Below are 23,512 nucleotides of genomic sequence, written 5' to 3' on the forward strand. Positions count from 1 at the left end.
ATGGGATGCGTGCGTTCGTGCGTGCGTGATGAAGAGTTGCGCGCGGATGAGCGAGAAAAAAAAGAAGAAACGGAAGATCAGTGATGCGTTCGTTGGGTTTGGGTCTTTCGCCATCTTGCCGGGGTGATAAACTCGACGAAAGTGGCTGCGTACTTGCGCTCCGTTTTCGTCAAGTTCAGGGACTCAAGCCAAAAGAAGAACAAAACAAGCTTCTTTTTTTCCGATATTCGATTTTGTTTAATGACGAAATAACCAAATTAAACAATAACAAAATATAATAATACTTAACAAAAAAAGCAAAACGACCATTCTAGAATGACTTACATTGTTCGTGCATATCTAAGAGTGAATTGCTAAGCGCGCTTCGCTTCAACTGTGCTTCGCTATGTGTGTGTGCAATTCCGCAGTCGCTGGGCGAAACTCCGCCGCCGACGCCTCCGACGCCGACCGAACCGCTACCTTGGAGTCCGCCACCGCCGGCACTGGGATGGAACTGGCCGACCTCGACGTCCGCGACGCCGCTGTCGCGGTTTTCGCTGTTGGTGCTGCGTTGGCCACCCCGCGCCGACTTTTGCCGCTCGAGTTCGGCCTCGATGCGCAGCGTTTCCATCTCGTCCATCTCGCTGATGGATTCGCGCAGGTCCTCGGCGAACTTGCAGCGGTCGTGCTCGTTGCGCGCGTTGAACGTGACCAGCACCTTGCCGTCGACTTTCTGCGAGAGCCGGATGCAGTACGGGTAGTCTGGGAAGGAAGGATAGAGTTGAAAATTTAGTTTGAATTGACTAATTTTTCATTCGAGTGCAAAGAGTGCAAAAGTAAATTATTAACTCTAATTACGTTGAGTTCTTTACAAACAACTGCAGGAGAAAAATTTACATGAGTTCTGAAATCAAAAAAATTAGCTTAAATTATCCCACAAGTGCCTAAACTTAGTCGTTGTGCAATTGTTAAAATTCATGCCAAAAGAAAAATAAGTTAAAATCCATATTAAATATTTTGATTATTGATTCCTTGCAAGTCTTTTACCAATTTGGGTACATTCAAAAAGAACCAACATGGTTATTGTTGTTCTTGTTCAGTTAGGTATTTCAAAACAGCAGAGCAGTAGTTAACCAAAATTTTAATAAATTTAAATTGATTCGAGGGTAAAGTACTCCCTTTAGTATAAGGTTTTCTAGTCAGAAATTTACCAACACATTCAAAGTATGTTTACATTACAGCTGGAGGTTTGTTTGCATCAGGTTTCCTATCACTTTCTAGCAAAAGTTTTTTGTCAGACAACTTCTAGCTGGTTTTTTTGACTGGCCGCTCGATATGTCAGCGAACATACTTTGCAGGGCTGTGACAGCTCGAGCTCGATTATTGTTTGCATCAGGACACTGTGACGCGAAGTTCGTCATTTTAAGGTTAATTTTTTTTTCACTGGGCCTAGAAAGCCTTATTCAAAAAAATAAAATCAAAGAAGTAGGGAGAGAAAACTCTCAAACAAATAAAAAATAGAAAAAAATAATATAAATAAAATCAAAATAAAACAAATAAGTTGAAAAAAGTCAAAAATATGTTTATTTTAACTCTAAAAATAAAAAATACATGCAAAAATTCTAATTTTATTACATAAATTTTTAAATGAAAAAAATTATTGGAAATTTAAAAAAGTAATAACTTAATATTTTTCGATGAAGAATTTTACTAATACAGTACGAGTTGTTCGGTAACTGTGCTGAGAACGTAGCCCAGTCACCGAATGTTGCTCGTTAACTGGGCTGAACAAATAATAACGAGGGGACCACCGATGCATAATATTTTCCAGAGAAATATAAAAATAAAAGTTACTCAAATTTATTTACAATGCTTACTTTTCATTTTTCTTTAATTTTAACTTGAAATTAATCAAAAGTTTGAAAAAAGTTTTTTTATTTATTGAATATGATTTTTGCATCCGTTAACCCCTCGGTCATTTTGGTTTGTTTTGGTTTTTTGACGTTTGTCTGCTTTTTAACTGGGCTACGGCCCAGTTATCGAGCGCCCACTTAAAAAGCAGCCCAGTTTAACAACGACCAGTTACCGAACAACTACTGTAATTACAAATTTAAATTTATATAAAAAAAGTTTCATTTTTTTACAATAAAAAAATGATGAGTAGTTGTTTCTCATTTACATTTTTAATTCAATCCCTTTTTTTATATCCTTAGAAAGTTTGAGGTTTTATAAATTTCCATGCCATAAATTTTACAATTCGCTTCGCTAAGAGCCGGTGATTTTAGCGGACTGGATTTCGCCATGTTATGTGACGATCCAAACCATAAATTTTGCGATTCATAAAAAATACCTAGGTATTGCAATTTTAAATTTGAAAATTCTAAAAAATGTTTTGATACCTTGGCAATAGTCTCATTTCAGATTTTCGATTTTTTAATTTAGGAAATTCGAAATTTGAAAAAAATAAAACGTTGAATATTCAAAAACTAAATGAAAAATAGAAAAAATAGGATTTTCTTTTATAAATAAAGCTGTTGCAAAGATTTTTTGCCAAAACATAAAAAAGGAGTTTGGGAATTTTGAAAAGTTTTAACTTAATTGTTTTTTCGATGCTAGCTAGTAATACCCTGGAAACTATCTCATTTTTGGTTTTTGAATTGTAAGATAAGTAATTTGAAAAATATGTTTTTTAATAAATACAAAAATTACAGGATTTTATTTTTATTTTATAAATTTAAAAATACATAATGGTTGGGAATCTACAAACGTTTTAACTTGATTTGTTTTCTATGTAGAGAAAAAAAAAACAAAAATTAAAAAATAAAGGAAATGAAATCTAAAATTATAAAAATTACAATAATTAATGACATGGTTTTTAAATCTTATGTTTTTTATACAAAAAAAAATATTTTTTTTTCAACATTTTCAATTCAATGCCATAAAAACAAAAAAAAATATATATCAGAATTTTCTGAGGCATGCATTTTGCAATACATAAAAATGTCTAAGATTTGAAATTTTCAACAAAAAAAATCTCGAGTTTTTTTTAATAGGTCTTATAAACATATGAAACACAATAGTAATACGACCTTTAAAAAAATCTAGATATGTCTATGTCTAGATTAAACCTTGGAAATAACCTTATTTTAGATATCAGATTTTTTAATTTTTGAAATTAGAAATTTGAAAAAATAAGCTTTGAATAAAAAAAAATAAAAAAAAGCAATTTCAAACATTTATTTTCAAAGGTCCAAAAAAATAAAAATAACAAATAAACGAGATTCACCAATTTTGAATTTTTTTACTGCAGTTCATACCCGATCACCCAAAAGCCTCGTCAAAATGTAGGTCTCAATTCAATTCTACAAATTTGAGTCGCTAAACTGACTGACTTCAAAAATAAAAAAATAAAAGTAAAAAATATTTATTTCTTTTCGTTTTTCTTCTATACGACATTACAATTTAAATAGTAGTTTATGCAACAAGTTGCAAAAAGAGGATTTTTTAAGCACGAGTCGTACATTTATCCAACGAGGTTCACCGAGTTGGATAAATACGAAGAGTGCTGAAAAAATCAAGTTTTGCAACGAGTTCCATACAACATTTTTTGCAATTCCAAAAAGCACACACTGAGTGAAATTTTATGTCAAATTTTCATGTATTTTGTCAATAAATCGTTTAAATCAAAAAAATGTTGAAAAGTATTACTTTTCGAAACAAGTGCTGAAAAGTTCAACTTTTCAGCACCCATTCGAGTGCTGAAACGTAGAACTTTTCAGCATTTATTTTGAAAAGTGTTGCTATTCGATTCTGTTATTTTTGGTACAGAAAAGTAGGCTATTTCGTCGTTCAAGAATGACAGAAAAAGTAAGTAGTTTCACGACGAAATTGCAAAAATTCAGTTTATTGACCTTCTTTAAAAAAAACTCTAGATTTCAAAAAGTTTAATTCAAACATAACTCTTATGTTAAAATTCCAAATTATTTATTTTGTTTCGTTTTTCTTTTTATGCGATATTACAATATAAAGCTATTTAAAAAATATTTTGATTATTTATTAGCATTTCAAAAAGTTTAATTAATTTTTTTTCCTAATTTTTAAAAATCAAGATAAAGCAGGAAATACTCAATTTTAGCAAACGTGTAACCGTTGAGTCTGTTGAACATATTTGTTAAGTTTTAAAGAATAAAAAAAAATATGAAAAAATATTTTTAAATGCGAAAATTTATTTTAATTTTATAAAACAATAACTTGTAAAGATTGACACCTTCTGAATCAGTATTTTATTATTTTTGCGATTAGATTTGGAAAAATCCTTAAATTAAATTTTGATCAAAATTTAGGGATTTCAGATTTCTTTCCAAAAAATAAAAAAAATAGCAACACTCACTTGGAACATCGAGCAGCGTGACGACCATTCCGCACAGCGGGTAGCTATTCCGGAACGTGTACGTGACGGAGCTCTTCTTCTTGCTGAAGATCTTGGTTATCACGAGCAGATCGTTGAACAGGAACACCTCGCGCTGGTGCACGCCCGGCCGCTCCTTCTTGTTTATGTCCGGAATCTCGTACAACCGACAGTAGCACACCAGTCGACGGTGGGGCAGCGCCAGGTTCGGCTTCTTGCCCACGATCGTCGCCTGGACCTTCATGACCTGCGTCACGTGATCGGAGCCGGGCTTGAACTCGTTCGCCTTGACGCGCTCGTAGATTCCGGTCAGCATGTCTCGATCGATGTCGCCGCAGTCGTCGATTCCGCGCAGGTTCTTGATGAAGTCGTCGGCCCGCATCCGACGTTCGGGTTTCAGGTTCGGCGTGTGCAGGTCCGTGTTGAGCATGATGATGGCGAAGGCGAGCACGAAGACGGTGTCGTGGGAGCGAAGCCGGGCCACGATGTCGCTGTTGCACTGGCAGTAGCGCGTCGAGAAGACCTCCATGAGGCGTTCGATTTTCTGCGCCTCGCCCGGCATCCGGAAGTAGCCTTGGAACTTGCGCAGGGCCACGTCCACCTGCATGCCGGAGAGATCCAGCTCGCCGGCGAAGCAGTCGAGGACGGCCATGTTGAAGGGGTTCTGCAGGTTGCCGAGGTACTCGCCGATCATCTGCCGGGAGAGGCCCTTGCGCGAGATGAGGAACCGGGCCACGCCCTGGGGGGTGTTTTCGAGGAAGCCCTTCCGGATCAGGTAGGTGATGCCGCGTTCGGGCTTTTTGTTGAAGAGATTTAGGCCCACGCGGTACTGTCGCTTCCGGATCGTCTCCGAGACTTTATAGCTGGTGGGCGTGTGGACAATTTGGTCGTGCTGCTCCATCGAGTACTGGGCGGCGCTAGTGTGCGAGCTGAGACATTCGTTCTCGATGCTGCTGATGGTGACGTTGGCACTTCCTCCGGATCCGACGACACCCGCCGTGACCGTGGCCCCAATCAGATGGTCCGGACTTTGGGCGTTGATTTGAATTCCGCTGGCGCTTCCACTGCTGCTGCCCGGTCCCTTTCGCTTCCACTGGGGCGAACTGGACCGATCGGAACCGATCTCCACGCCCTGCATTCGCTCCGCCGATGCCGACGAATCGCTGCCGGAAGATTGAACCGAACTGAGCGAACCGTTCTCCGCCGTTTTACACAACCCGTTTGGCCTCAACGAGCGGTTTGGCGTGTGCTGGGCGGACGTTATGCTGGACGTCCTCTTTGGTACTTCCGGTGGCACTTTGCGGCTCGCGCTACAACTGCTCGCCGCAGAACCGGAACTTCCGCCGGAGCTGCCAATTCCGATGCCACGTGGACGCATGTAAATCTGCGCCGCCGTGTAGTGCGGCGTGTACGGACAGTGCCCGTGTGGCAAACCGCCGGCGGTGGCCACGATCGGTTGTCCGCCGGTCGAATTCCACGACAGATTCATCGACGAAATGGTCGAATCCAGGACGGAACTGCCGCCGCTCACGTTCAGATCCTGCGATCCGTATTGGCTGCTTTGGTACGTAGACGGCAGAATCTGGCCCTGGCCACCCGCGGCGGCGTAGTAAGCTTGTGCCTGTTGCTGCTGCTGCTGGTGCAGAATATTTACATGGGGATGTGAGTACGGCTGCTGCTGCTGTTGGCCGCCACCGGACGAGGGAACCGTCGTGCACATCTGGCCCTGCGTCCATGAACTGTTGGCGGAGGCGGTGGCGGGTGGGGCAGGGCTGGCATTTCCGGACTGGCTGCGCGGAATCGGGCTTGAGTCGAGACGACGCTCGCGCAGGGACATTGACCGGACCGGAGTGACCCGGTGGTGCAGCGTTCCCGGCGGGGTGGCGGAGATTCTGTGGAGAGAGGGGAGTTGATTAATTTCGAGTTTTTAACTTAAGTTTCGCAAATCAACCTTAACATTACGACTAAACTACTAAAATGAAGACGGATTTTATGGACGACCCTCTCTCACTTGTTTACAAAACAACGTTCTGAACCAAACTTTTTCGCAACAACTTCTATTTGGCCAGAAAGCGACTAACTACATTATTTAGACTAATTAAACTAACTAAACACTTGAACTACATTGATTTTGGTACAGAAAACCGGGACAAAACTTGGAAAATTTAACAAATTTGACGCAAACGGGACAATCACGTTGGCTTGACAGTTTAGATTTCAGATTGAATTGAATGACGAGGGGTGAGCAGATGCAAAATGTCAGATCAGATGGTAATCGTCCAAGAATTTTTATTCTATGCACTTTAAAATGCATAACATAAGGATTGTTAAAAAAACCCGTAAATAAAAAGAAGTTTTTTACTCTTCTAGCTCAGATATCATTAAAATAAAACCAACTCACGAATGAGTTTTGGAAATTTACATTTTACTCATTTCTGAGTGAATTTCAATTTTGTGGGATTATGACCTAAACTCAAGTAAATTTTACAAAATTATTGAGATGTTTCAGTTTTGCAAAATATGAGTGAAGATAACTCTAGGGGCAGGACAACTTGGTCGATAGACTAATAATAGCTTATAATAGTTCGTTGATTGATTAATATTTCGTCAATACTTTAACGCGACCTTACCTGGGTTGTGGATCCTTGAACCTTTGTCAAATAGAAATGTCAAATTGAACATAAACACAAACAATTTTGACGGTGAGGATTTTCAAGGAAATTTATAAGTAGCAGAAATTGGACATTTCTTCAGGGTGGACCATGCTCCGTCGGCCAAGAATGGTCAAGTTACTTCTGAAACACCAAAGAAGAAAAATGCAGTGGACCGGTTAACTGATTCCTCTACGTCCCGCTACGTTGAAGGATTACCCGAAAAGTCATGTCCACCTAATCTAGCTTCCTCCTCTTGCTCCTTCTGCTCCTCCTGATCCACTTGTTGCAAAAGTAAAAGGCCATGTTCCGGGATCAGAACCCGTCCTGTTGCTTCCTCCAAAAATGAACCTTCGATGAATACTATATTCGTTAAAACGGAGCAGGCTTCTCTTTTTCTACGGAACTTGGACAAATTCTTTGGACAGGCCGGATAACATAACCTGATATTTAGAGTGCAAAGAAAAACAAAAATGCTAGAACCGGTGACTTTCCGGATTGGTCCAAAATAGTGGAAGGGAAACAGCAAATCCGATCATCAATTGTGGCCAAATGAAACCAGTGTCGAAGAAGAAAAACAATCGGCAACGAGACCGATTGCCTCCTTCTTCAATGTGGGCATCATCATGATCATGGCCGCTAGAGGAACAGTTGAAGTAAAACCCGGAAAATCCCGGATGAAACCGTAAATATTGCCTCCTCCTTCTCCTTGAACTGAACTAGAGGGCAACGATGGGTCAAAGTCAAAGCTTTCGCCTACTGTCCTGAATCCTCCTACCGTTTGAATTCCGTCAAACCCGGTCAACCTCGGTTGAAACGCCACATACTCCATTGAGACGGAATCTCCCTCTACCTGTGATCGGATTTGGTCAATTTGAGACTGTTTTTCTCTTTGGACAAGTTGCCTGTGGTAAACGCAAAAGTAAGGGACCATGTTCTGGTCACCAGGTCTTGTCCCGTTGCTTCCTCGATCATGTAATAAGCAAAAATGAACACTCAATGAAAAGTAGCGGCAGGAGGAAAACTATCGACATCGAGACCGATTTCCTCCTTCTTCCACCACGCAAGAGGAAACAATTGGAAGGACATAATCATGGTCATGATCGTTGGCAGAGCAGTTTCATGCCTCTTCGAGCCATATTGTTGGAGAAAAAACGCGGAAAATCTTTTCAACCATTGATATAGAATCCTCATCCTCCACGAGCCGCATCGTAGAAAACGATTGGTAAAAGAATATTTTCTGCTTTCGCCTACGGTCCTGAAATCTCCTCTTGTTTGAGCTCCGTCAGCCCGTCATTACGCCGGAAGTTAGGTCTTACTGTGCCCGGATTTGGCCAATATGGGACCGAACAGGACTTTTTTCTCCGAAAATTTCCAAACGGTATTCTTTAGATAGTAAAATTTTGTCGCCAACAATATTTTGTTGTTTTCGTCTGTCTGTCAAACTGTCAACTGTCAAATTGTCAAATCAAGGTGTGCAAATGTAGGTCATAACATTCTCGTTGATTTATTGGCCAATAAATCAACAACAACGTCAATATATTAACGAATGGTAAATATTTTTACTTTGTACACCCCCTAGAGATAACTCTTAAATGCGCTATTTGAAATAAGCAAGTATGCTGACAAGTTTATATTAATAAATCATTTTATGTTCTACAAAAGACCTCTCCTACCCTGCTTCTTTCTTAAATTTGCCATTTTCATTGCACAGATCAACAGTTATCCAAAGTGAAGACGTTTCATTTTTATGTGAAATGTTGTGTTTTTTTTCTAAACTCTCAATAATTATTTAAATAATCTATCATAATCTAATCTAATAATCTAATCAGACCCTAGCGCAGCCAATCTTTCGAAGGGATCCTGGAGAGTGCCTTAGGTTAGATGACGCCTAGCACTCTTCTTGTCATTTATTAACATTTGTAGTGCGCCATTGCATTAGAATGCATTGAAACATCACAAGCGTTAAAGCGGCCAGGCCTACTGCGTAAAGCCATATCGCAGAGATGACACGTAATTGGGTTGAGTTTGAGCACTAAGTGTTCGAACAACAACACAATTCTGAGTCGACAGGGGAGGAAGAAGCGTGGGGACACACCACCATACGCTCCGAGATTTGGTTGTATTCGTTGGGAGCACCATGCTAAGAAGGTTTGGTACTCCATGACCCTCTGGGATGGGACATTGTATTTCCACGAATGCCCTGGACACTTTTTGCCGTGGTTATAGCGCCACAACTCGCTCTTTAAATAATCTATCATAAATATAAAAATAGACACTAGACAAAATAATAACGCAGTGATCTCTTAAATAGTTAATAATTTTCTGAGTAGAATCTTGTGTTACAATTCATTTTTGAAGAGATTTTACAAAAATCAGAAAACACTTTTGAGTTATTGCCTGGAAAACTTTGCCTGTCATGTTCTATTCAATTCTATCATAAATATTTCGAGCTAACTTGAACAAAACTTCCAACCAATCATAAATTAACAAAAACACAAAACAAATCATCTACTCACGTGGCACAAACACGCTGACCGCCGCCAACGCCTCCCGCTCCTCCCACCAGGCTACCGTCCTCGTACAGTTGTCCTTCCTCCGCTAGATGGCCTTGCTGCTGCTGCTGCTGCATCATCTCCAGCTCGGCCTGGTGCTGCTGGTGCTGAACCCGCCTGCTCATGCGCTTCTCCGCCTTGGCCATCGCCGTGATCGACGCGAACTTCTTCACCATCGTGTAGTGCCGGAACGCGCGCTGGATTGTGAGGGCGGCGTGGCGTGCCTTGACACCGCCGTACTTGCGCTCCAACAGTTCGATCTGCTTGTCCAACAGATCCTGCGATAGCTCATACCTGAAAAGAGAGGGAGAGTGGATATGGCTTAGTTACAACGACGAAAACAATTAGTAGCGGGTTGAAGGCCGACTTGGTCGTTTGAAGCGGCGACCACAGACAAGGGGATGTGAATTTTTGGGTTGAAATTCTCAAATTGATACTAGCGCAATCTGTTGTGTTGAATTGGAACAACAACTTTCAAACTTTAAGTTGAGTACATCAGAACAATCGTAATAAGTCTGCTTCTCTATGCACAACAAAGGCCGCCGTACCGGCGTGGCGTCCTCAACTGGGACAACACAAGAACGCCGACTTTAATTAACCCAAAGTTGAAAGGAGGACGACGCGGCGGAGAGCATGTTCCGCTTAGATGGGAATTCCTCAGCTAGTACAAGACGACACGCAAAGGAATTTACTACGACGGGAGGACACACAAAGTGAACAAAAACATCGCCCTCTACAGACTAGCGCGAGAACGTTTAAGGGAAAGTGTTTTTCCTTCTTTTTTCGGGGGTTTCTAAATTTAGCACTTTTACTAGTTAGGGCAAGGCAAAATGGTGGTTCAAGGGAGAATTCTAAGGGGACCCACCATCAAGAATTTCCAGAAAGATACTCCAGAGAAGCTGTCAGCTTCCATCTAGGTCATTAGAAGAGCGTCGTCTCCCTCAACGAAATATTAGAAGGGAAATTCGGTCCAGAAGCGCGCGCTTCCGCCTGTCAGCGATGATTTGTTTTGATTTTCCGGCTTTCCACATGTCGGACGGGGGGGGGTCAGATGAGCTCCAAATGGGAAATTTTGGCCAATTTATGGATGCCGCGAGAAGCGAATGTCATTGGGAAGTTGTTTTTTTTGTGTGGCTTCACAGAGCCGGTTCAAAGCTGCATTTAAATTAGTCATTTTGGCACGGTAGTCAAAACATTTGAACGAGAGGTGCATGAATTGGTTTATATTTTAAGGGCCGGAAGTAATAAAAGTGCACCGGCGTGTGTGTTGGGTTGTCATAGCAGAAAACGTTTTAATTTCGCTCACGTGAATGCTGCTTTGGCACGACTTCAAAGTCGGTTTGGCGATGGAAAGCTCGTAAAATGCCATGGAAAGAGTTTTTTTTTTAGAATAAATTGGTAGAATTATGCTAATTATCTAGGAAATGGTGAATTTCCGTGATGCTTAAAATGAGATTTGCTTGAATTTGAGTAATTTTTAAGCATTATTTGTTATTGACAAAATTAGAACGAGGGGTCCTCAGATTGAAAATTCCGCTGTAATCGACTGTTTTGAGCTAAGGGTGTCAACTCGTTTTTTTAAAAGCGATTTTAGTGTTAAAAACATAAATACATAAAAAAGAATAAAACAAATCTAACATGAACTGAATGTTGTTTTTTAGTCTAAACTATTTTTAGCATGACTCATCCTCAACGAGACCTCACCGTCACTATCAGTTACGGAAGCATTCACCGCACAAAACAAGTTGAGCGCTAATTGCCCCACAAACCTCCAAGGTAGTCAGCAATGTTCTGGTCTGGTGATCTGCCGTACGATGACGACCATAAGTCACCATCAGAACCAGTCCTGCTCGATCTAACGTACACGCAATCGCCGCTTCGGGGCACCCTCCCCAAATGTTCCACCTTGCACGAAGTGAATCACTCGTAAAATAACGATTCGTTGACCTTTGGGACGCGGCCGCGCAGCTCCACTCAAATTGAAGACCGACCGACCGAGCAGAGAAATGGAATTAATAATGCGACTAGTAGCGAGAGTAGTTTTTAGTGAAACCTTAAAACCGCTTAAAGTCGAGCGGCGACTAAATTTAGAACCTTCGGCACGACTCCCTTGAGAAAGGTGGTGGATTCCACCCGATTTAGAAAAGTTGGTGTGATTAATTACCATACAAATTTAATCTTGAGCTTGCAGACACAGTAGGCCGAGTTGCGGCGGTTGGTGCCGCCGTTGACTAGACCGGCGCCGGTACTGGTCGCACCAGTGTTGCCTGCAGCTGCAGCTGTCACTAAAAGTTGCTCAAGGTTGCCAGATTTGGCGCGCCGTTTTCGAGGCTTTCTTCGGCGCACAATTGCGGACTCATCGCCGTTGTTGTTATTGTTTTCGATTCGTTCCGGTGAGCTGGTGGCCCCATTCAGGACGCCGTTTTCGGCGGCAGCACTGTTGTTGGTCACCGGAAAGCACTGACAGCAGCACGAGCACACACAATCACACTGGAATTCGGGCGCTGGACCGGTGTCACCATTATGGGCAGCAGTCGTTATAACCTCATTGGTATTGTCGCTGCTGTTGAACATTTTTTTCGTTGCTAAACGGCTTTTGTCCGATTCGCGACGATTCGCACTTTCGTTTTTGGAAGCACCACGCGATAATGGCTGCGCGTTGTTGCTGTTGTTGCCAGCTTATCCATCAGATAAGTCACCAAGTCTTCACTGCTGCTGCTGCACTGCTTCACATCCACTTCCGACGACGCTTCGGCACACATTAATTCGAGTTTTGTCAACACCAGAGGCAACATGCCGCGCCGTGGGCGCCCTCTTTCGAATCACATTTGTTTGAAATTCCGTTGTGTCGACACTGTACAATGTTGGTTGTCACTGAGCAGTTCCGAAACGCTGGATATGGAGGGTCGTGAAAATTGATGCCTCTTCTTTTTTGAAATTTATTGCTTTCGAGTAGTAAACCTAACCACAATCCCTAAAAAAATCGAAGGAATCCCCTCTCTTCCTGATAACTCGGAAATTGTACGACTTCCAGGAGTGTAATCCGGCACACCTCAAGGGAGTCACATCTTGGAAGCGCGAGGTGAAACGTGACCCAAACAACAGGTTGAGAGCGACTGAACCTTAACGCTGGCTGGTGGTGTTTGGTATCGATTTCTAACGCATTTCGCGCGACCTGAGCTCGTCGTCGTTATCAACGTGGAGCTTAGATAAGAGAAGGTGAAAGGCAGACGGGAAATTCGCGAGGAAGATCCACCCAAGGTGGCACGTTTTTAAGGGTGCGCGGGTAATATTGATACAATCAGGATGCAAATTGGGTTTGGGAATTCACTTTGCACTGAAATAAAAGGGCGAAACGTGCGAGATCTACAATCTAAAACTAATATCAATTTGAGGTCTAGAAGATTTGCCTAAGCTTCCTTATCACAATTTATCAAATGATAAGTGAAACAAGCTTAACCTGCATTTAAAGTTGTTTACATTCGAAAAATGGCAATATCTTGCGGACACACAAATGTGTGTTCTTCCTCGTCAAATGTACAGATTAGATAACGAAAAGTTCGCACCTTGATAAAATTCCTGCCTCAAGCGTTACAAATCATACATCGTCAGATCCAGTAATGTGCTTTAATTGCCACAAATGCAAACACATCACTGTGATTAACTCTTATTCCAGCTTCCAAGAATGTAATCGTTTCTGGAGATCTCCGCTTAATTCAGGGTCGTAGATAGGAGGCATCTGGCTATATTTTTGTTTATGGAAATTGTTCAAATTTAATTGAATTAAATCAATTCAAATAATTTGATTTTTGAAATGTTTCAAAATTTATAATTATTCTTTTGGCAAAATCAAGGGCAAAATATATTTAGTAGAGCTGAGTGTTTTCCTTTTATTTACAAATATTGTGAACAAAAAAAAAATGAGTCCGTTGTTCTTGTTATTAGCTTAAAGCGGGGTTCACTCTGATTTGAGTAATTTTTATGCATTATTTAATGGTTTGAAATAATAACGATGGGTCTTCGAGTTGTAGATTTTACATGTAATCGGTTAAAATTTAACAGTTTTGAGTGCACGGCGGCGACCCGATTTTGTAAGATTCTCAAATTTGAAAATATTTCTTTAAAAAATTTAAAAATAGTTTTGAAACTATTAAAATACCTTAACAATCTGTACATTTCAAAAAATTGAGTATTTCCTATCGATATTTTATTCAATGAAAATAATGTAATTCAATAAAAAAGCAACTTCTGAGTTTTCCTACTGCTCCGTACCCAGCAAACCACCCTGCTAATCCCTGATCTTCTCAAACAAGCACTAATTAGAGCGTGTAACATATCGGTACGCAGCATCCATCCCTTTGTTAGGGCCCAGAGGCCGCTGGATGCGCAGACTTATAAATCAGTTTCGCGCTTGTTCGTTCGCCTGCATATTAATTCCACTACCACAGCAACAATAACAACAACACCACTAATGATGTCAATTTCGATGCCGAGATTCGGATTGCTCGTATCATCAAAATTTAATTAAATCATTCGTTCTACTGCACGTTTGAACGCCACCACAGAGCGAAGGGCGTTGTTTACAGTCATGTTCACCATACATCACACACATGCTTCTTCACGTTCAGAACCCGAATGTTCTCTCTCTTCTGCATCGAGAAAACTAATGATCTTTTAAACACAACACTCGATGCTCCAATTTTCTTCTCCCCTTCTCCGCTTCCCCCGAAACATCCTTTGTTTACAACACACTTCACACCGCTCGGATTCGGGCGTACGCGCGTTCCTCATTTGTTTATTCACATGCTTCTAGAAGTGCTTCTTCTCCACTCGGCGAGATTTGGACGATTTCTTCGAGCTCTTCTTCGGCGCAAGGTGGTATCGCCGTGCCCTTTTTCGTGGGAGTTTCGTTGATCCGGTTTGCTCGAAATCACTTGTTCCTGTTTTTTGTGTATTCCTTCTGTTGATGTTTTTCTCGACAACTTCCTATGCTGAACAGGACACACAAAGGGTCTTCGAGGGAAAGCTAACCATTGGATGCTGGGTCACATCGGACGACGGTACAAATTACAATACAATTAGTTCCGTTTCGCTTTTTTCGGGAAGTCGGTAGAGGAAGCAATACTTCCGGTCCTTCTACCGGACTGTAGCGACGGCTTTGTGTCCTGGATCACAACGGTTGCTAAGGTGGTAATTTACACGTATCCGCAAGTCTGAACCGCTGAGGAAGACATAAATTCCTGGTTTGGTTCACCTCGCACGCAATGCCGACCACCTTTGGGTCGTCGATTCAGCACTAATCGTACAAACCGCGCGATGTTGTGCCCTTTTCCACCTAGGCTAGCCGTGTTCCATATGTTCGAACTGCACTCGATGTTTTGTAATGGTAATTAATCCAAGGCAATTACTGCATTCCAGCAATGTTAATTCGATTTTTTTCCTCCGGCTCTGCCCGTCGATACCTCAAAGGTGAGGTAAACTCGCTGTTCCGTGGTTTACCGCTAAACCAGCGGACCATGAAACGCTGGCGCGGATATTGACGGATGAGCACGCGCCTCAAGCACGATGCGCGAAACCGTTGTGACAGACCGTACGGCTGTCGGAGAACTGGCCCGGGCAGCAAGTCGAGTCCGATTCCGAATCGCTTGAGCTGTACGGAGAGATAGGAGAGCGCGGCTCATCATATTGGCGCAGCATATGGCCAAGTGTGACGAGCGCGCGCGTGGATCTGGATTGTGGGTGGCAAGAGAGAGAATTGCAACTCGTTTGATGAAAAAACGGGGAGAGAAAGCATTTGATCGTACTCGCCGTTTGAGGTGGTCAGTGATTCATCAAGAGTTGTTGGAAATTGGAGCTAATTTAATAATTTACAGATCAGAACAAAAGCTGAAGCAGTTTTAAGATATTTTTCAAATAAAATAATGAGTAATAATTAGAGTAACACATCCAGAAATTTAAACCTTCAAAACGATAATTAATAATTAGAGAAGCAAATCCAGGCAAACTTTGCTAAAATAAACAAAAATCCTGTTATTCCTGCTCACCAACTTGTTGTTCAGCAGTTCCAGCAATCATTTTCTACAACCTTTTCAGTTAGTCATCGGTTGTGGTAACTGATGTCAATCTTTTAAAGCTTTTTTGCTAAAGTAGCAAGAGCAAACGAAAATTCCATTTGATTACAAGACAATTCACAAATTTACAAATAAAAAAAAATCCGCGAAAAAACAGTTTTCATAAAATTTTAAAACATTTGATTTAAAGTTTTTAGCACTAAAATCAAATTTAACATTTTTCATATAGTTTCAAATATTTTAATCAAAAAAATCAAATAATATTTGTTTTAAACTGAGTCGTTACCCTGCATTTCATGACAACAAAAATAAAAATTGCGTAGTTGCAGCATTACATCGAAGGACCCCTCGGCATTTTGTTATTGTTTTGGTTGACATTCCCACATCGAATGATGTCGGGCAAGCGGGTGAGGGCGGTTTCGTGTCTCAATGGTCTCAATCCGACGTTGTTTGTCAAACTCGTCAACTTCTCAATTTTCATGTTTATATTTACAACAGCGTTCAAATTAATTGGAAACAGACGCGAATAACGAAGATAATGTAATTTTGAGCATAACAGCCTGAAAATGTAAAAAATAGTCTATTTATATCTCACACCGTTTTCTTTTGATATGCTTTGAAAAACTGTTTTATGGTCCCCTTAATAACTTCACTTTACGGCTCATCACGGCCGTTATGGCGTTTTTTCTGTGACCACTTCTGCTTCATTCGCTCTCTCGAGACAGAGGAAGAGATACATCACTTAATAAAATCTCGTCTGCGGGACTGAGATTCTGTAAACATCATCCCGAGTTCTCGTCCAGTCATCCAGACCGTGAGACTACCATGACTTGACGAAACGCAGAACTTTTGAGCAGGCAGCTGCCGGTGTTACTCGTGCTACCATGTTACACTGCCACAAGTGAGATTAATTTCTCATCGTGAAGTGTCCCGGAAGCCTTTTTCCAGCAGGGATCAGGGAAAATTGCTTCCGCGCGTTCGTATAGGGTAATGACACGTGGCTTTCTTTGTGGACTTCTTGCAAAACATTGAAATCTAGCGTGAGAAAGTCGCCTTGAGGCGCCTTTGTTTGGTCCACAAAGAGTCGTCATATTTGTCTATTTTCGACTGGAACACGACGGGCGTAAAGATTTTTATCATCCGACGACGTCTCGCCGCCACAACATCTTGGCTACATTTTCCAATTCCTCTCACGTTTCTTTGATCTCACTCCACTCCCGAAATCCGCCGTCTAGCCACGGTAGCTATTCATCTTGATGATGAAATAAAAATCGGAGTGATTTATTCGCTATCATGAGAACGCTCTTTTCCACCGATGGAGTTTGGAAATGACTCCACCGCCCCGCAAGTGTGACATTTGATCCCTCACATTGTGTTTATCCTCGCGTCCATCACATTAAAAGTGGGCCGTTTCGGTCCGACGACAGAACCTCCCACAGCCCATTTATATCATTAAGAGAAAACATCACTCGATCAGCCGGCGAGAATGACACATCTGTGTCAAGAAGATCGCCAACTCGCCACATTGTGTCCGTCCGATAATGGACACGGCTTACACGAACTCGGTTCTACGGTTGTAATTACCTCCAATTAACTCTGCGGTGCACTCTCCAGCGGTACGGTACCGTGGCGCGAAGAAACGATTTGAGAATACTTTCCACCTCGTTTGCTCGCGAGACGCGTGTCGTTATCTATTTGCCAATAATTGGCACAAAACGGCGCTTTTTGCGAGCGCACTTTTGACAACTTTCGGCGCAGAATCGGGGCGCAATTGTATTTTGCTCCAAGGTTTGAGCTGGACTGCTCTTTTTCCACAGATGGGGAGGACCTCGAGACAGAGTCGCTGTAAATTTTCGCGAGAAGCTGTTATCAGCGTTGTATTCTCTCCAGATATCAGGGTTGGCGCGGCAATTTTGTCTACGGTGTCGTATTACCATCCCCATTGACTAACAATCCGACGCCAGACCTTAAACATGTGGCTGTTTCTTATCAGCATCCTCCTCCCATACAGACACTTGTGCCAACCAGCAAGGTGGTGACGGTTGCAAAAAATTGGTTTAGCTGACGCGAAACAGCTTCAGCTTTGCCACAATGGTGCCATCTATGAACCCGTTTGGATTGTTTTGTTTTGGTTCTCCTTGGAGAAGATCACCCGGGCACAATAAGTTTTATTGTCAGATTTAGCGACCGATAAGGATGACGACGCAAAATGAGTCATGACATTTGGTAGTAGAAAAATCTTTGATAAAATCTTTGACATCAAGGTGGTCTTGTAAGGGTCCTTGAGGTTCGTGACCGTAAAATTTCCTAACCTCCAACTGACGTCACAAAAACAACAGAACCTTCCAGTGTGTTGACACGGTCACGGCTGTAAGGTGTGCTTTGATAACAGCACAACTGATTCAAAACATCGTGAGAGAGACTCGAATTCTCAGGAGAGCCGCTGTTTACCGCTGAAGCGGTCGTAAATAAAAAAGTTTTTCCCAGTCTTCTTTCGACTTGTTTACGTCGGCGTAGTACGACCAATTCAAAACCAGGTGTCGGTAGTGTCGGTTTGGAGAGGAGAATGGCCGTTACACGCGTGTCTTTTTTCTTAAATTCGGGAGGGTCTAGCAAATTATAGGTGTTATTTAAGGTTGGCGTAAATTTGAATATTCCATTGTTTAGTTGTATTCACGCAAGGGGGTTGGGTCAATGGACGACGTGTCGTCCAATTAATGTGAGAAACTTTGGGAAGTATGCTAATTATAAACAAGCAAGATGTCATACTTTTCAGCACTCTGGTCGAGTCCCAACATGCTCGCGAGCTGTCATCGCGGAATAATCCCATTAGAGTGGATTTACACGACATTAATTAAGGTTATGTCGGTGCACTTCGAGTGCACACATCGGGCCCGAAATGGTGAATAATTATAGCGCAACTCTGGCCGCGTACACGCAACCCCATGCTGACCGCTGCAAGTATCGATTCTTGCGGCTTGGTCAATTGGATTAGCGCACCATTACGGTGCAGTCGGTCGGCAAACATATAGGTTATGTCATTCTGACAGTTACGGAAGTCTGGACTTTCGCTGCTTGGTTGGTTTGGAGTACTTACGCATTCTGACCGCGGGTCCGCTTGAGCACTTCGCCATTACTCCGGATCGAGCCCTTTTGTGCAGCGTCGGAGTGGCCATGGCCGTCTGGTGGCCGCCACCGAGCTGGCTGTGGTGGTAACTGTTGGGCTGGTGGTGATGATGGTACGCCAGCTGCTGGGGCTGCACATAGTGCTGCTGGGTCGTCGTCTGGGGCAGGTACACGTACCCTCCGGTACCGTTGTTGGCAACAACGGCCGCCGCCGCTGATCCTCCGCAGAGGCTACTGCTGGCATTGCTGCTGGTGCTGGCACCACTGGCCGACAGGATACCACTACCACTACCGGGATGATGATGGTGTGTCGAGTAAATCTGGGATGGACGATCGATCTTTTGTGGAAAACTACGAAAATGTAAGAGAGAGAGAGACGAAACAAAAAGGATGATTAAAACACGCTCTGTGACCATGAAAAAGGGAGCAGATGTTTTCAGGGGTTGAAGATTTCTTGCGAGACAACACCAGTGTGCAGTGCAGGCCAGGCCGTCAGGAAAGGTCGAGTAAAGCAAAAGAGAGGAAACGCTTAAAAAATTGAAAACTGATACATGAATGCAATTACAAAATCAGGTTTCTCTTATGTTAAAGCCTCGGGACGCTCAACAGTTGGTTTCGCGGGAAAACGTGACATCTGTTCCAGCCGGGCTGGCAGCTTGTTATGCTTCTTAAATTTCGAGCGACCACGTGGCCCAGCTACCCTTGGGGTATGGTAAACAAAGGTGGATTTTGAGAGCTGTGGTTTGAGTATCTTCAAAACATTGTAAGAAATTTTATATCATTTCTGGAATAATCTCTTAATAGTAAACAAATAGTTTGTCGATATTGAACGATTCATCGACCACTACGCTGACCGACAAGCCTGACATAATCGGGTTAGTTATTTTCTATGGGGTAGACCATTGTTTACATGACGAGGGGTCTACGAAACTGTTCATTACGTGAATTAATTCTACACTGCAAATGTGTTTTAGCGACATTTGCCAAAACATGGAAAAGTGTTAACAATTTTTTACGCAAATTTGAGTCCTATCAAGATTAGATGTTTTAATAAAATTGTATAAAAATGACATTTGATGCAACTTATTTACAGCAATTTAGAAATAAATAAGAACTAAAGCAGCTTTTGGCGATTACTCATGAAACAGAGTGCTTTATATCAGAGATATCCCGCCCTCTGTCCAAAAAAGGGGGCAAACCACAATAAAACAATAATGCCTTGTAAACGGTAACTATTCCCCTTCTTCGACACGACCCCATAGTTGGAATATATCCGCGATACGTGCGTTGGCGAGAGTTCTGAACTATATCTGCTAATGGCCGCGGCCACATTTCCACCAGCGCGCCGCAGCCCTGTAATTACGGAGATAAGTCCGGGGTGAACGCGCCATCACGTGGCCACTGGCGACGTTCTGGCACGTTTCCCGGCTGCGTCGTCGTCGTCGCGATCACATAATTTTGCTTAAATTAAAAATTTTATTTATTAGTTTTAAGCTTGGTCGATCAAGCGGAACCACATACTCCCCGGCCGCGCTAGCGGGTTCCATTTATATGTACGTGTAGATATCTGGAACGGCTCGCCGCTGGGAACTCTGTGTTTGGTTAAGGTGGAGAGAGTTTAGATGAATATGTAGGAGTATGGGACGCCAAACGGGGCGCGGAAGAGTTCAACCACATTTGAACTTTTTTGGAATTATTTTTAGAGTACAAACATGTGGGGCACCGTTTCTTCCAATCGCACCACAGGTTCCCGAAGAAAGTGCCGTCCGTCTCGCCACATGTGTTTAGTGTTTTTTGAAAGGATGAGGCACTTCACCATGTGGGTGTAAACATAGCCGGGAAACAGAGACGCCTCTCAAACTCTCTGAGGGCGCCCCTAATCAGACAGCGGATTGACGGCGGACCAGGGCAGATGGTCAAGGAGGAAGGAAAACACAAAAGGAGCGAGATTTCCTCGAAGGACGAGCCGGTCGTGTGGCGAGACACGCGCCTTTGGGACGGCCGCCATGTTGACGTCTTCGCCACCGAAATTAGTGACGCCTGGGGCTTGTCAAAAGTTCTAATAAATCTTGCGGATTCGTCTGAGCAGCAGGAACACAAAACATTCCGCCATCACGCTCCATGAACAAAAGCAATTTATTTCCGGCAAAAATAGACTCTCTTGCTTCACTTTTGTTCCGGTTGTCATGGCAGTGCTGCCATCTAGCCGGCGTTGATAAACGACAGGCGACGATTTTGGCATCCATCCCGCATTGACAGGAGGGCGAAAGTGGCCTTCAACCAAAAAAGGAGGTTCATTCCGTGATTATTAATATCACCTGTCACTGTCAGAACGACGTGAGCCGGGGATTTTACCAATACAAAAGAAACGCGTAGGTGTGGTGAGGGGAGGATGAGGATGTAATACCATTATCATCGAGCTTGATTGCACTCGCTTGGTTTGGTGTGGACTGACAGCTCGGGGAGCTCGCTCGCTTCCTGAATTTGCATCCCCCGATAAGAAGCAGATACGGTGCGGGGAGATAAACATTCAGTTTTACAGGATACTCTTGGTAACTTGATTAAATTTAGTAAAAAGTGATTTAAGTCAACTTACTCGATTTTGAGTAGAATGCTTTCATTATGAAAAGAAACACGAATTCAATTTTTAATGCTTTGTAATAATCGTGTAGAATATAATGACATCGAGGGGTCCTTCGACGTGACCGATTACACTTGAATTTAACACACGATCAAAATTTTCTATCGTCTTCTTAATGAGATTCGGTCAACTTTAACCGATTTCTCTGTGGTGAATACAACTGTCACCGCATATTCACCACATTTAAAAAACAACATTCCTGGGTTCCACTGTGCCGACCTGCTGGCCTTTTCACGTGTCGAAGGCGGGAGTGGTGTAGAGAGCTCAATAAATCGACATCTTTGTGTGAGCTTCGCCCCACCGCTGAACGTGGTGGATTCAGGTAGGGTGGGATATTCAAAAGGAAATGGCTTTCCTCGTGCTCCCCTCTGGCCCTACCTGCCTCCGGAAGTCCCGATGTGGTGGAAAAGTGGAAAATTATGAAAATGAGCGAGTTTTCATGTTCTGGGATGAGCAAAAAACGTGAGCTCGTGAGGTGTATTATAGTTTGTGATGCGGGCTTTACGCGATAATTTTTTATTCCTTCTAAAAATATATAGTTTTCCTTCGCCGATCGCACGCTGCCGTGGTGATTACCATAACAATTAAGAGGTGGATAGTCTAATTTTTTGTATTTTCTGTATGATACTCTATTCAGAAAGGGTGCAATGGGAGGGGGATGAATTTTGAATAGAATAACAAACAGGACGTCGAAAAGGGAGGGGGAATACATATGAGAACAGCGACACTTGAGTTGGTTTGACGGTTGAGTGATTTTTTGAAAAGAGGTAATTTTTAAATTCACCACAGCAAGCAGATCACACCGAACAGCAGTTTGCTTGACGATGAATCAATAACGTTTTGACCAATATGACAGATTCAAAAAGTTAAAGTCTTGTAAGTCTGGTTACAATATTATGAAATAATAAAAGTCAAATCAAACTATTAATTTGTTTTTGTATCGTAAGACCCCTCTTATGTGCAAAAAATGTGCAAAATTCATTTGCAAATGAACCCTTATCTCGAAAAAAAAATGTTTTGGTTCAATTCTTGAATAATTTTCAAAAAGACACAAGTGTCATATTGGATCGGGGAGACAAATGTCAAACTAACAATAGAAAAATGACACTCTTGGATGTAAACAAACAACTCATTCCACTCTTACTTGATGTAAACAATCACCAGAATGCGTATTTATTTACATATTTTGAAAAGTTACTTAAAACTTGTGAATAATCGATTTAAAATTGTTTTTTTCACAAATAATGAAAAAATGTTATGATTAAGATAAGAGAAAATATAAATTGGAAGCGTCAACACAAACGCACCGATTTTTTACAAGCAAGGCAAAACAATGTAAGACGAAGTGTAAACGTTTATACCAAAACGAAAAAAATGACTTTTTGTTTACACTTTTTGTTGCCAATTTACATTGTTTCGCTTGAAATTTGTTTTGGTTTGACATTTATCGAGGATGCCAAAAAGTGAGGCTATGTCACTGAATGCATACGTCAATCCTTGCTACGAAGTTTAGAATTTTAACCGAGAAATAAACAAATCAAGCATACTAGAATTCAGTCAGAATCATCTATACAGGCTTACGTCATGAATTGTGTACACACATAATAAAAACGAGAGACAGTATGGTACAAAAACAGTAAAAAGAGCTTACAAACTAAAGCAGAACTAATCAGAAGTTGGCACAAGTAAACTTAATGAAAATATATAAAACAAAAGTAAAACTCTACCTTCCACCTATAATAAATCCAGAGATACAAATAATCATTTTGTTTTCGGCTGCTGCTGCTCACGACAATATTATACACAAACAAAAGCGTTTTTTTTGTAGCGGTTGCCAAAAACTAAGTTTCACTCACAAACACAAAACTAATTACAGAACGTAAATAAAAACGTCTATTTATCACAGAGTTTGGTCCAAACTAGAGTTCGGCGCGAATTGCTGCGCCGGCATAAACAAAAACATAACCAACAAAACACAGGGTGCACAGACACACACACACGCAAAGTAAGTAAAAGGCTAGGGTTGCCAATTCGGGGGGTTTTGTTGGAGTTTGAAAATCAATACTTTAAGATTTGAAACA

The 23,512-nt window shown here is 42.0% G+C and overlaps 1 protein-coding gene across 1 annotated transcript in view; it reads right to left on the reverse strand.

Moving 5' to 3' along the window:
• LOC6034680 (IQ motif and SEC7 domain-containing protein 1) overlaps positions 1-23,512 on the reverse strand; it is a 95,613-nt gene that overhangs the window by 693 nt on the left and 71,408 nt on the right. The window contains 5 exon segments of the mRNA XM_038253510.1: positions 325-741; positions 4,370-6,279; positions 9,558-9,887; positions 18,762-18,819; positions 18,822-19,141. Of these exon segments, the coding sequence (XP_038109438.1) occupies positions 325-741; positions 4,370-6,279; positions 9,558-9,887; positions 18,762-18,819; positions 18,822-19,141 (3,035 nt within the window).

This window comes from Culex quinquefasciatus, chromosome 2, assembly GCF_015732765.1.
Source record: "Culex quinquefasciatus strain JHB chromosome 2, VPISU_Cqui_1.0_pri_paternal, whole genome shotgun sequence".
NCBI classification, from domain to species: Eukaryota; Metazoa; Arthropoda; class Insecta; order Diptera; family Culicidae; genus Culex; species Culex quinquefasciatus.